The sequence below is a fragment of the Plectrocnemia conspersa genome, unplaced genomic scaffold (assembly GCF_051122295.1).
Source record: "Plectrocnemia conspersa isolate PC_06_02 unplaced genomic scaffold, ASM5112229v1 ptg000009l, whole genome shotgun sequence".
In the NCBI taxonomy this organism is placed as follows: domain Eukaryota; kingdom Metazoa; phylum Arthropoda; class Insecta; order Trichoptera; family Polycentropodidae; genus Plectrocnemia; species Plectrocnemia conspersa.
In genome coordinates, this window is record NW_028277173.1 from 13,228,332 (window position 1) to 13,242,133 (window position 13,802).

At 28.8% G+C, this 13,802-nt stretch overlaps 2 protein-coding genes and 1 long non-coding RNA gene across 5 annotated transcripts; 2 read left to right on the forward strand and 1 right to left on the reverse strand.

Moving 5' to 3' along the window:
- Positions 1-328: 328 nt before the first annotated feature.
- rtet (major facilitator superfamily domain-containing protein rtet) lies at positions 329-10,862 on the reverse strand. 3 transcript variants are annotated; one of them, XM_088193458.1, is made up of 8 exons: positions 10,550-10,862; positions 3,302-3,850; positions 3,068-3,226; positions 1,613-1,795; positions 1,303-1,552; positions 1,039-1,239; positions 832-969; positions 329-760 (listed from the first exon to the last, which is right to left on the reverse strand). In XM_088193458.1, exons 2-8 carry the CDS (start codon positions 3,791-3,793, stop codon positions 663-665), a joined length of 1,521 nt encoding a protein of 506 aa, XP_088049584.1. In that variant the 5' UTR covers positions 3,794-3,850; positions 10,550-10,862; the 3' UTR covers positions 329-662. The 3 variants fall into 3 exon arrangements, with proteins under 3 accessions (XP_088049584.1, XP_088049583.1, XP_088049585.1); XM_088193457.1 differs by lacking the exon at positions 10,550-10,862 and adding an exon at positions 4,047-4,184; XM_088193459.1 differs by lacking the exon at positions 10,550-10,862 and adding an exon at positions 3,935-4,020.
- Positions 5,330-7,341, forward strand: LOC148231952 (uncharacterized). The gene is made up of 5 exons (XR_015810838.1): positions 5,330-5,529; positions 5,611-5,877; positions 6,221-6,264; positions 6,329-6,404; positions 6,477-7,341. It is a non-coding gene; the product is annotated as an uncharacterized LOC148231952 (long non-coding RNA).
- Dlc90F (dynein light chain 90F) lies at positions 9,272-13,768 on the forward strand. The gene is made up of 3 exons (XM_088193464.1): positions 9,272-9,427; positions 9,822-9,987; positions 12,253-13,768. The coding sequence occupies exons 1-3, from the start codon at positions 9,392-9,394 to the stop codon at positions 12,399-12,401; spliced, it is 351 nt and encodes a 116-aa protein (XP_088049590.1). The 5' UTR covers positions 9,272-9,391; the 3' UTR covers positions 12,402-13,768.
- Positions 13,769-13,802: the final 34 nt, after the last annotated feature.

Here is a 13,802-nt window from a genome sequence, read left to right on the forward strand (position 1 = left end):
CACTTACAAATTGTATTTCAATCAACAGAAATCCCGCAACAATAGAAATATTATATTAAATTAGAGATTGAGAGTAAAGTAGCAATCTAAAAAAAAGTATTATAAAAACGTTACACAATTTCAGAGTGCTCCAGACTAGACTCGTGACTATTGGTTCTACTCACACTCAAGATGCCACATACAATAAAGATCTCATGACAATAAATTAAGAACAATACAAGAAATACTTTATTGTATTCCCAAAAAATACTTGTATCAATATAAACTACGCTGGGAGAAGTCTATTAACGCAGAATAGGACTAAAATGTAAATTAAATAGTTCTAGCAGAAGCTTGAATATTTTTTTATCAATATAAATATGTAGTCGTTAAGTACTGATAGTATCACAAGAAAATTTCAATAATAATAGTATTTAATTACTTACAATGAAGTTTAAATAAAGTACAAAAAATATTAGAAAAGCACCATTAAAATACATATGTATTTAATTTGAATACTATGTGAGTAATACTTAAATTCACGAATTGGAATTCTTCAATTGAGATATATAGAATATATACATAATATTACAAGTAATACTATGGTACAAAAACTACAAATAGTTCATAAATATAAATGCAAGGCACTTCATAAAAATCTTAATATAAGAATGTACTATACATTATAAATTCAACTTAGATAACCTAAGTAATAATACTGGATACAACAGGAATACAGCCCCTAATAAATAAGTAGAAAACGCGCCAAAACTCCAAAAAGCTGCAAGATAAAAAAAATATGTTAACACAAATATGAACATTAGAATACATTATAAAGAAATAATCACGTACCACTAGATGCAACAATTGGTCCTGATGCGCGAGCTAATGCACCCAACGATCTAAATACTCCCAATATGATGCCACGTTGATCAGGACTTCCTATTTGAGAGACAAGTGATGTTAAACAAGACACCACGAACGCCGTTGCTATAATAAACAATAATAAATTATCACCCATGTATCAAAAATTGATTAAATAATGAATTTTATACTAACAAATAGCGAAGAGAATGAGTCCGATCCAAAGGTAATAAATACTATCTAAAAATTTAGCAGCAAAGACAGTTTGTGTTGAAGCTAAAGCCACAAATAAAAACGAAAATGGAATAATCCATAATCCGAGCTCGGCGCCTCGCAACATTTTATGTTGTGGAAGACGTCTGACTACTCCGCCTTGCAATAGAGCCATCACTACACCTATAAATAAAAAATGTTTTATTAGTGTTACTTGATCGAATCTCATCTAGAATTGCAACATACCGATAACGAGGAACATTTTCCCTTGCTGCATTGACGTATAATTGAAGGTGTGATGAGTCAAAAACGTCAGAGTGAACTCTAATCCTGAGTAAATAAATAAATAAACAAAATACACATGTCCTAATCTCTTTAACTTCTTCGAATCTTTCTGCGATATGTTTTGAACAGCTTTAAAGTTAAATAAAGCGCCTATAGATATGAACTCCATGGCTCTCGATAAAGATAAGCCTATTTCAGGCGCCCGTTTCTCCTATAAATTAAGTATTAAATTAAATATAAAGATAATTAATTTAATAATGTTTAAAAATACCTTCGGAAGTGTTTCTTTATAACATAGTGTAATGAATATTAGATCAGCGATCGAAAGAAGCAGTGCGAATGTAGCCGGATAGAAAAACCACGATTCTGACGATTTGTCGACCATTAGAGAAAACATTGCACCGATGATAGGTCCCATGATGAATCCTAAAGAAAATGCTATCCCAACGAGAGCCTAAAAATAAAATAATATTAATACATTAGCCTAGATATATGTAGATATTTTCACGTACAATATGAGTTTAAGCTCTTAAACTAGTGTGAATTGCTAAATTAAATGCTAAAATTTAAATTTGTTCAGTGTTTTCAAAGATATAGCATTTTATACGCAATTAATCAAAGGACATATTGTACAGTTATAATATTTAAGTTAAATAAAATCTCAATGTCTGTTAATATGAGTATCCATTTTACATTCCAAATTGTAGGCTTATGAAGTGCGTCCCAAAAGTAAGTATAGTCTTTTTTTATTTATATGTACATATCACACCCCACATCATGACTATGGCCTAGGCCAATATGTTTATCAGGCCCTCTCATCTTGACGAAATGCTGATTTTTTAAAACTAAATAGTTATACTATTTCCTTTTATTTAAAATAAAAAATAACTAATTTAAAATATATTAATTAAAACATACAATACTATTAAAAAATCACTCAATTAATATTTTTTACAATAAACATTTAGGAGTAATAGAATTAAGTATTACCTGATGATATATGTACAAGTTATAAATTAAATTGTCAATTTAAATAAAAGCAAAAAAAAATATTTTTGATATAATTTTAAAAACAATTAAATTTACATAAAATAAATACAATTTGCATGATTTGATAAGAGATGATTGCTGCATCTCTTGAACTAAATCTTTAATAGGAACAATTTCGACATGGAGAGATATTCCTTCAAACTGCATACATATGATTAATTGTTTAAAAATATATATATAAGAAATGAGAAGGAACAATAAAAAAAAATGAATTAAATAAAATATACCCTGAAATTTAAACAAATTACTTCCATTCCAAATTTCAATTCTCCATTATTATATAATATTTCACGACAATGTGGAAATACGCGTTTATTTCTGAATTAAAATAAACTTAAGTTTTTGGGCACCAGTTTTGTACAATTTTTTGCTGTGTATAAAATCTGTTGAATGAAACTATATTCTGTGTATTTTTGTGACAGCAATACACGGAGTTTGAGAATCATAGAGAAAATTGTTGATTTAAATAGTTTAAATTATAAAGATACATCTCAACAGAAATAGCACAGCATCGACTCTACTGAAACAAGTCTGGACATACAGTAAGTCTCTATAAATGTGTCGATATCCACCTATGAGGTGTTATATTATCTAGTTGTACATAGGCAAATCAATACACATATCTATGAGTCTAAACTCTTAATTTAGTATGTATAAAATAAAATAATTAGCATACCATTCCCTTTCCTCTGTTCTTATTGCTGGATACGTCCGATATTATGGCCATGCTGAGACTCACGTTGCCTTTGCTCAATCCGCCGATGAATCGTGCCAAGACGAACAATCCAAAGTTGCACGAAAAAGCCCACAGCAAATACGAAAACGATATTCCAACCTACAATATACACATAAAGCATTAAAATAATAATATATAAATGTATAAAATTGAAAGAGAAAAAACAATAATTACCAAACATAGCAGCATCAATGGCTTCCTTCCGTAAACATCGGATAAAGCGCCGATAATTGGACTGACGATAAATTGTAAAAAACTATACATGGACCCCAAAACGCCACCGAATAATACTGAATTGAAGCGAACAGGTGCTCCGACGGCCACTTGGAAATACTTCACTTTATCTAACACCCATGTATACAGTCCGAATTTATCATTTTCTTCATAATACTCCAATAACGAAGGCAATAGGGGTAAGATCATTGTGAACGCCAGCAAATCCAAGAGCAACGAGAAGAACACCAAGTATACAGTGGGATGAGTTTTAGAATCGTCTGATGGCAGGGCATGATTCTTCTTCTGGTCCGAATCATTTCCGTTCCCGTTTCCGTTTAGATGCTCATGAATCGTATGCCGTTTAGTCACTTTATCCATGATGGATTCTCGCTGTCCTACTTCACCGTTGACCAACAATGGGGAGTAATTGGTCGATCTGGTCCGTACCATAGTATTATGATATCGAGAACACTTGAAAATCCAAGATTAAGTCCCGTATATGATCATCTGAAAACGATGCGATTTAATTGAGGTTAAGATCTGGCGTCTGAAGATCGAATCGAGAGTAAAAGAAAAGAAAGCGGGACAAACTCGAACGGTAAGTGATCTACTAAAAGTGAAAGTAGATCTTGACTAAACGTCAAACGTAAAATGGGCGTTGTTCTTATTATTATTAATCACATTTTATTATGAATAACAATACCTTCGTTTATCGGCGAAATTTGATGGTAGTGAAATGCAGTCGAAACAAATTACAAGTAAAGCCGCTCTTGTTTGAAAGATGCTACTCTGACGCGCCGGTAATTTTACACTGTTGCCAGATTATCTGACAACTAATACTATGTAACTCCCGTTAGCTCTAAAAACCGCTAAAAACGTGCTATGGCAAATCAAATTCAAATTACGTTTCATTTGTATTAATAATATCAATTTTCCTAAAATCTGGTGAAAATAAAATCTTTGTATTTATTTGAATATTATAAAGAAAATTGGCGAAAGATTTTACGTGTTGTGTTAGATGTGCTTTTATTTTGTGCGAAAGATAATTTACCTCTCAGAGAAACGCAAGAAACTATCAGTGTACATAGTTTAAATGTATGGGCAAGGCGAATTTTTCTGATTCTTAAAAACTATTTCTAGAGTTAAAGAATTGAAACTACTTTTATTTAGTGTGCTAAAGTGTTCTTTTATAAAATGTGCCAAATTATTCAATATATAAATATTAATGACAAGTTTATTACAACTAAAAAAAGCTTTATAGATTTTAAAGCGATTAAAGAAAAAACTGGTAGCGGTTTCGCCAGTAAAATTGTCGATAAATTAGAAAAAGATGGAGTAGATATTTCAAATATTAGAAGTCAAGGATATGACAATGGAGCGAATATGATTGGTGTTTATAATGGTGTAGCTCACAGTCTTAATTTTGTTTGTTAAAATGCTTCTACTTCAAATGAGAAAAGCATGATTACATTTTTCGGAATTGTTCTGAGTATTTATATGTTTCTTTTGTAAATTCGACGACTAAATGGAATAAACTAATGTTTGTATTAAAAACGACTTTGAAATTCCTTTAATATATAACGTATAAATAGATATAGAAAATTAACAATTCTTACAGCGTGTCGTTTTGTGTACATTATCTGCATGAAATTTAATAGTGCAAAAAGTTGAAAGAGTACACAAAGCTTTGCAATAAAAAACGATATATTTCATTAAACCTTTACGGTTAAAACAAAAAATACCTAATTCCTTGCAGCAAAGAGAAACACCATATTGGAAAATATTTTTTCTTAAAGTGAAAAATCTACAGAATTTGAAAACAAACCAATCGTTTCACTGTTCGCTCCCTGGAATAAAATGAATACAAATATTTTTTTAAATATATTACTTGTACTATTATATTTATTTTATGCACGCTAAGATTCTTTGAAAGATATTTGTTGTTTTGTGATTGATTTATATTTATTTCAATGGTCGAAAATTAGTGTGCTTCGTCCGCGTCAAATTAAAACTAACGCTCTGACTGCTTCGACAGCTCTCCTATCAATACATGTATTTAACAAATAATGCAGTAAACACTTGCAAAATACATTTACAAACAAAAATTCAGAAACATTTACCATCTTTATACGATGAAACATATCGACTATTATAATTAGAGCACTAGATAATAAATAAATATAAAGGTATACAGATATTTGTTATACAATAAAAATGAGTGAAATGATAAAATAACTATGAAGACATTAAGATATATTTTTTTATAGTTTGCGTCATGAGTAAAAAACGATCTCGTCTAGGAAGATCTATAGGTGGTCTTCGTAAGAAATTAGCCCGGACGGCAGAGACAGAAAACCAACGTCATGAAAGACTCGAAGCGCAAAAATGTAGACAGGCAACTAACAGAAAACTTGAAACACCACAACAAAGGCAGAATAGGTTAGAAAGTATCGCCATCAGGGCGAAAATACGACGAGAATATCAAACAAGAAAAAAACAACGCCAAGAAAGACGTGATATGCAACCAAAAATAGGTTAGAAGTTAGCATAATAGGGTTGACAAGCAGTGACTAAATAATAATATATTTTGTTGGAGTTAATTTCAGTTTAGTTTATAATTGATCGATTGGTGTAATGAGTGAAAAATGTAATTCTGGCAATAAGGTATAACAATTCAAAGCTTAGTAATAAATATCAGCTACAAATATTTACAGCCAAAATCGTAATTTGAATGTGAGATTTGATCCAAAGTTAGTTGGAAACTCCGATTATATTTTATGCATTAGTCTAGAATCTAAATCTGATGTTTAGAAACGCAATATTATCAATTTAGTCATACTAAAGCCTTTTATATATAATTTTTTTTTACAAAACTAGAGAACGACAGTGAAAGCCATAACCTTATTCAATATAAAACTAAGGTAAATAGAATAACTACATCCACAAAATTTTAAAATAAATTAAAAATATATTTTTTGTTACAAGAATGAACGTGTTAAAAAAGAGTATGACAGTACCGAAGAGGATAATGTAGACCAAGTAGATGACATGATGGAAATAGGTATGATATATTTGCATTATATACACTATTAAATTTACTTTAAATAACATATCTGATAATCTATTCTTTTAGAGACGCACGATGTGAAAGACATACTTAACAAAGATACTATTATCGCAAACATCTTATCTCATAACTACTCAAACGTTAATAAGGAAAACGACTATGTATGTATTAAATGTGGAAAAGCGTTCAAAATTAGTAAATGCCTTAAACAACATATGGCTATTCATAGAGATTCTTATGATTTTGGATGTAGTAAATGTGGAAAGGTATTCAAGACTAAAAATTACCTTACACAGCATACAAAAATTCATAACGATTTATGTAATTTCGAATGTGACAAATGTGGTAAGAGATTCAAAACTAAAGGAAATATTTTAAGTCATTTTTATGTTCATAGTGATTTGCGTAATTTTGAGTGTATTCAATGTGGAAAAGTTTTCAAAACTAAACGTATTCTGTCAACGCATATAAAAAGTCATAGTATATACATATAATTAGTTAAATGTATCAAATAAAAAGCGCATACATTTTAATGTATGCTCTTTATGCTACTACTTTATTTTTATATCTTTAAATATTTACAATCTTGATACAATATTATGTTATAATTTTGTTTTTATTCACTCCAATATAAAAATAAATTAACAAAATTATGTAAGTTAGTTGCAAAAGTAGAAAGCTCCTACTACTCAGTGTGTCGCAGAAAACTTCATCGTTTCCGTTTTTTTCCATGGATTAACATGGTGATGTAAGAAAGTCATAAACAAAAAAGGAAATAAATTGTGGATTAACAATTTCAAAACGATCGCCTAATAAAATTCTTCACAAGTATTGGGAAGCTAAAATAGCATAACTTCACAGAAATAAACTTCAATATGTATTCGATGTCATTGAAAATTTTGAAAACATTAAACTGCATTAAACCTGCTAAGTTTTATATAATTTTCGACAAGTAAATCCATAATATCCCTCGGCAGGCTTTAGTGTACCAACAACACGGCTTTCGGTTTGTGCCATTACCACTTATGCTTCTCAAAAGCGATGACAATTTTTTTATATTGGAGTAATACCAACATCCAGATCTGTATCGTTTACACCGACTTTAAAAAATAACCAAGTTTTATCTAGACTAATCATACATCCCAGTTTCACACATTGGTCCCGGTTGCACAAAATTTCTAAGACTTATTTTAGCTTCCACGGTAATCCTAAATGAACATAAATTTCTGAGATGACCATTTTTAGCTCCCTTAGCATCCCAAATTAAACAAAAAAAATCAAAGATGATTTTTTAGCTGTTCTGGTTTAGAGCTTTATAATTTTGGTAAGCCTATCCATATGTGACGCCGCACCCTAATGAGGTAGGTAATGAGGATGGGGTACATGGTTGATATCACGTAAGATAACCAGACGTTCTCCTTTGATAATAATTATCCTTATGTCTTCCTAAAAAAAATGTCCAAAGTAGCTTTTTAGCCTTCGTAGCAATTTGTCCTTTTTTCTCTTTTTTTCTACATTTTTTTGAGGGGGCCTTTTTATTTTTGTTCTTTTGATATTTTCAAAATCTGATCATATAATGTGATGATTTGATACGGATAATGTTTTTAAAGGAAAATATGAGGTCATAAAGCAACTAAATATAATCAGTTTAATCTGAAAATGATTTTTTTGATTTTAAGTTTATTCGAATAATTCATATGTAAATATAAATTATAATATTGAAATAAGTACTTGTTAAGAATGTCGGCGCCACACTCAAAAACCAATGGTTGTGAGCTCTCGCCGCATTTTGTTACATAATTACGATTAAAAATTTGAACAAATAAGATGCGAGCGAGCATTGATCAGAACAGTGAACATATGAATAACTCGGCAACAATGTATGTACTTAAAAGAGGAATCATATAATTATTTACCTTGCATAAAGGATTTCAATGTTCTGACCAACGCTCGCTCCCTAGCACGTAACCAGTTTAAAATTGAAGTAGCATAACGTTGTTGGCCAAGCGGCTCGTAGCCGTTAATTCCAAACGCAGATAATATGTTCATAAGCATTAGTTTTTGAACATGTTGCCGATATATTCTTAACAAATACCTTAAAAAAAATATTTTACTGGTAACATTATCGACGATCTATTCGACAAAACTTCACGCTTTTTTAGAATTTTGGGATGGGAAAGATTATAACGAAATTTAGACAAAGACACATCTTTTTTATAACGGGAAAGATTATAACGTCATTTAGACAGAGGGAAGGGTAAATACATTCAAAATTGTATGACTTCAATTATTAGCGATCACTGATCTGATACAGTTAATATGGACATATTTGTAGAGAATTATATAAAACACGTTAGTAGGTGGTGTAAAAACGGTGACTAATAACGTATTTTTTGACATTGTTAAAAATAAATTATAATTATGTATTATGTTACTGCTCTAGTTTTCTATACTTTGTTATTTTAAAATAACAGTTTTTAAGGAAAATAAATTTGATTAAACCTAAGCTATATTTTTTACTTAAATATATAAAAATAATGAAATGAATAAAATTAGTGCTTTGAACTGGAAAAAATGTTATTTTTGTCCAGAGACTGTTTGTTAAACCAGAGCTGAACCGAGACATATATTTCCTACAAATGCGGACATTGAAATATTGAATAATTTGAAATTGTACAAAGATTAGACAGAAAAAAACATATTTATACATGCAAAAAAGATTAGTACTTGAGATGATATATGAAATGGTAATTATTTTAGTAATGATTAAAAATCTTTTTTAATTTAATTAAACGTATTTTATGATTTTTGAAAAAGTAAATTTACACTGGACGCTACTTTTGAATATTTTAAATTGAATGCTTTCCCTTTTTAACAACCCAAGCGTATTCTCACGAACACGTACGTACATGCCGCGTTCGTGAATTACAGTTTTTGCGTTGGCAGCACTGATCGGTTTGCGGCTGTCACCGGCTTTAGCTATGGAGAACAAGGAGGCCACCGATATCGCTGAAGAGGTATTTATGAACGATATTCAAAGCTTGCATTACGTTTTTAATAATTGATATTCCATAAGGAATAAATCGTCATATTTATTGAATTTTCCACAACCACATTATACAATATTGTCCTTCAAATAATGAAAATGATAATTTTTTATACAAAATTGCGCCATTTACCAACGCAAATACCTTGATATTGAGTTATTTTTCCATAAAACATATGTAAAATACTTAAGTTAACGTAATTGTACCTCCCTTAATAAATATTCATTGATAAAATTTCTGACGTTTATGCCTTAACCTTGCACAATCTTGATGACTCATATCATGAAAAATATATTTTTAATGTTTATAATTAACGTTTTGTTATCTATGTAGTAATAATAAATAATATTAATTAAATTTACAGTCACAATTCGTTGTCGACGACGTTAGCAAAATAATTAAAGAAGCAATTGAAATATCTATCGGCGGAGCTGCTTATCAACATAATAAAGTTAACCAATGGACTTCAACCGTCGTGGAGTCTTGTCTCGGAGCTTTAACCAAACTTCAAAAGCCTTATAAATATATAGGTATAAATCTATTTTAAATATTGTCTCTGCAAAACTTTGTAAAATAAAATATTTGTTGCGTATCACACCCACATACGATACAGCGCCATAATTTATATTTTTTTAATTTCATTATTTTAACCCTTTGTACTCAAATTAAATTATACTACTACAGTCTTTGTAGTCATTGTTATTTTAAAACTTAAAAAAATATTCTTACTAATATTCACGTTATAGACATTTTAAGTACTGATCTGTCAAAATGCCCACCTTTTTTGTTGAACACCAAACGTTTGGTGCTCAATAAAAACATTACATCATGGCTAATCCAACATCCAAAATTGTACACTTTGAGAGCCACTTACGTAATTTATAATTCAACTGTATTTTCTTGCATACTGACCTCTAAATGCCATCTTAAGTATTGGAAAATCAGGCGTGGATACACATTTTTTCTAAAACTGTTCTTTAGCCATTAAATTGTTTGTCTTATTCGTAAAACTGACAAACTCAATATAATTGATATCAATAATAATGACAATGATTTCAATTTTTTATATAGTAAAATGTCATTTTTATTTACCTTTTCAGCAATATTGTCTCATCAGTAGATATCACGTTCTTTTGTAAAACTAAATCACCATTTCATTAAACCTGATAATTGGTAACTAAGATAATTGCATACATCTTTGGCTAAATTGTTGAAACAAAATTTCGCCCTCTTCACTTTATTATATCAGCACAATAAATTTGTCCAATATATTAGTAACACTTTAAAAAACTAAAAATAAAATGTGCCTCAGATGTCTAATGATTTCATTTCAGTACTCTAAAATGTTAATTAAAATTGCTCAAAAAAGAATAGACTGTATTATGTTCGCACCACAATTGAAACTACTTTGATAACGTTTATAATATGTGTGCAAATTTAAATATATCGTCAGCTTGGAAATAAATTGTTACAAATCCAAATTATTAAATTTTCTCAAGAAGCATTTTTAAATTGCATAATAATAAAAAAACTACATTAATAATAGAAACAAGTGACAATATGAAATTGACTGTCGTTTTATTGTATATAAACGGTTCTCAACTAGCACCTTTTTGTATGAAAATTTAATGAACAAAAGTAGAACAATGTAAAGAAAACTATTTTATGATGAGGCATATTAAAACATAGTATGAATCTGATATTTTTTTATGATGTAAATTATTCATGTCTGAACCAATCTTTAATTTGATTTCCAGATCACTAAGCATTTATTTATCTTTTTTCTTCATTTCTAGAAAATTATGTAGACATCTTAATTAAAAATTTGTTAAAACAGCGTTTAATTGCCTGAAATTCCACAGCATAATCTTCTTTTAATCAGAATCTCAATTTCATCGAATTGTAAGAATTATAAATCGAAAACCACCGGTTTTGAAGACAGTATGAATAGTATTATTAAAGATTTTTCATTTCCTAATATATACGACTTGGCTCAATTTTTATATATCATCACAATATTCATATGTGAGCTTAAGAAAATCTAGGTAAACGTCATCTATTTATAATCACTAATTCCGATCTCCCAGACACGATAGAAATCTAAAAACACTAGGGTTTCGATTCAAACTCGGGTCTTTCAGATCAATAGGACTGCAATTACCCTTACTTAAATATTTAATATTAATTTATGGGAAAAACGGAAATCATGTGAAAAAAATACAGAAGATATGAAAAATTAAAACAATACATATTTATTTTGGACATACTATAATAATTATAATAATTTTGTTTATTTCTGAATAAGTAAAATATTAATTTTTATTGTCCTGTTATATGATATATATACTAGGGGGAGTCAAATTAAAACCTTAAATATTTCGTAATTTATTGAATAAAGAGGTACAACAAACAGCACATGGGTTAGAGCTAAATCAATTTTATTAATAATTTTCTAGTTGTTTCATAATTTTGGAGTTGTGGCGATCTTATTTTAAATCGACGATATGTATAATAAGGAAAAGTGTGCAATGAGGAAAACCACAATGACTCAGAACACATATTGTATTATAACTATATTAAAAATTATATTATAATTTGCTGTACATGTTATAAACTTGATCACATTTAATTTTTATTTTATTTTTATATGTGATTTTAAATTAAAAATAATTTATTTTAGATGTGTTTTACCTTCATTAATGTAAGCCATGGAGCTGTTTAAAATATATATTTTGCTGTTGATTATATCGAGGATTATATAAAAGCTTTAATTATTTGTTAAATTTTCTTTCTAGTCACTTGCACCATTATGCAAAAGAACGGCGCCGGATTACACACTGCGTCTTCTTGCTTTTGGGACAACAACACAGACGGATCTTGCACCGTTCGCTGGGAGAACAAAACCATGTACTGCATCGTGTCCGTGTTCGGTCTGGCTCTTTAATTTCTTCTTCCAGAACGAATGGCAGTGACTGTGCATACGATTGGGACACATTCGATGTGTAAAAAATAAGAGTATTGCGACTTATAGTGAAAAATGTGAATTATAGTCACGACACAAAATGTATCCTCTATCCTTTATTCCGTTGATTCATTTTTATGTTAAAAATGACCATATATGTTCTATTTTTAAATGAATTATTTTTCTGCATTGAAAAAAGCTTTTCAGGAGATAATGTTTTTACGTATATCTAGTCGTACTCACTTCTTTTTTTTTACAAGATATGTTTACTGCACTTTATATACATATAAATTTATATATATATAAGTTTGGTACAATAAAAACATTAAAATATTGTGTGCAGACTATTTTTTTATAACGTTAAAAATAATTATAATAAATTTAAATGTTAACAACCATTTGATAATGTGTAATTATGTGGGAGCATTTTTTATTATTTAACTCACTAATAACTTGTATTTTACATTTATACTTAAGTTCATATTTTAATATAGTTAGTTACTTATTCCATGTCATTATGTAGCTTTCAAATAGAAACCAATCATAAATTGCTATATTTATAACTATATAATATATGTAAAAAATATTAACACTGCAATGTCACTCTTATAAAACGAAAAAAAGCAATTGAGCTTACATTCGCCATTATTGTATTTTTAATATTTTTAAAACACAAATTAAATTTGTGTTTTAATGAATGTTAAACTGCCGAATTAGGTATTTGTAACTGCAGCAAAAAGACAGTTAACATATCACAATTATTTACGATCACAACAACGTAATGATAATTTTATTTTTAATTAGTATGAAATTATAGAATTAGCATTATAAATATGCCTTAAACGCTTTCTAATATGTACGCACCAATAAAACATAGAGAAAGAAATGTTTTATATACTATTACGTATGTTCAATGATGAGATTAAATTTATTTATTATATACTAATGAGTAATACAATTAGTGTAATTTAATTTTGCGTATTAGCAATGTATTAGAAAATTTAATGTGTGTACGCTTTGTATTGAGCTAAAGATAAATTATATATAAATAGATCCAGCTAGAACAAATTAAATACTTCAATATTTATCAGCATAATGCAAAGAAACAAATATTATATATTCTTTTAAAATAACAATTATTGCTAATGCCATAAATTAATTTTCACTGATTAAAGTTTGAGTTGATTGAATATAGCAAATATATGCATGGGATTTTGTATTTTCGGTACTTTGAACAATGCCTCCTGTGTCTCTTTTTTATAAAATAATTAATGGCACGACAAGTAATTTGTAATAAATTTTGTAACGGTCAAATAGTTGCTTTAAAATAAATATTTATTTTCCTTACAGTATTTGTTATTTATTATGATTGAAACCTAAAAA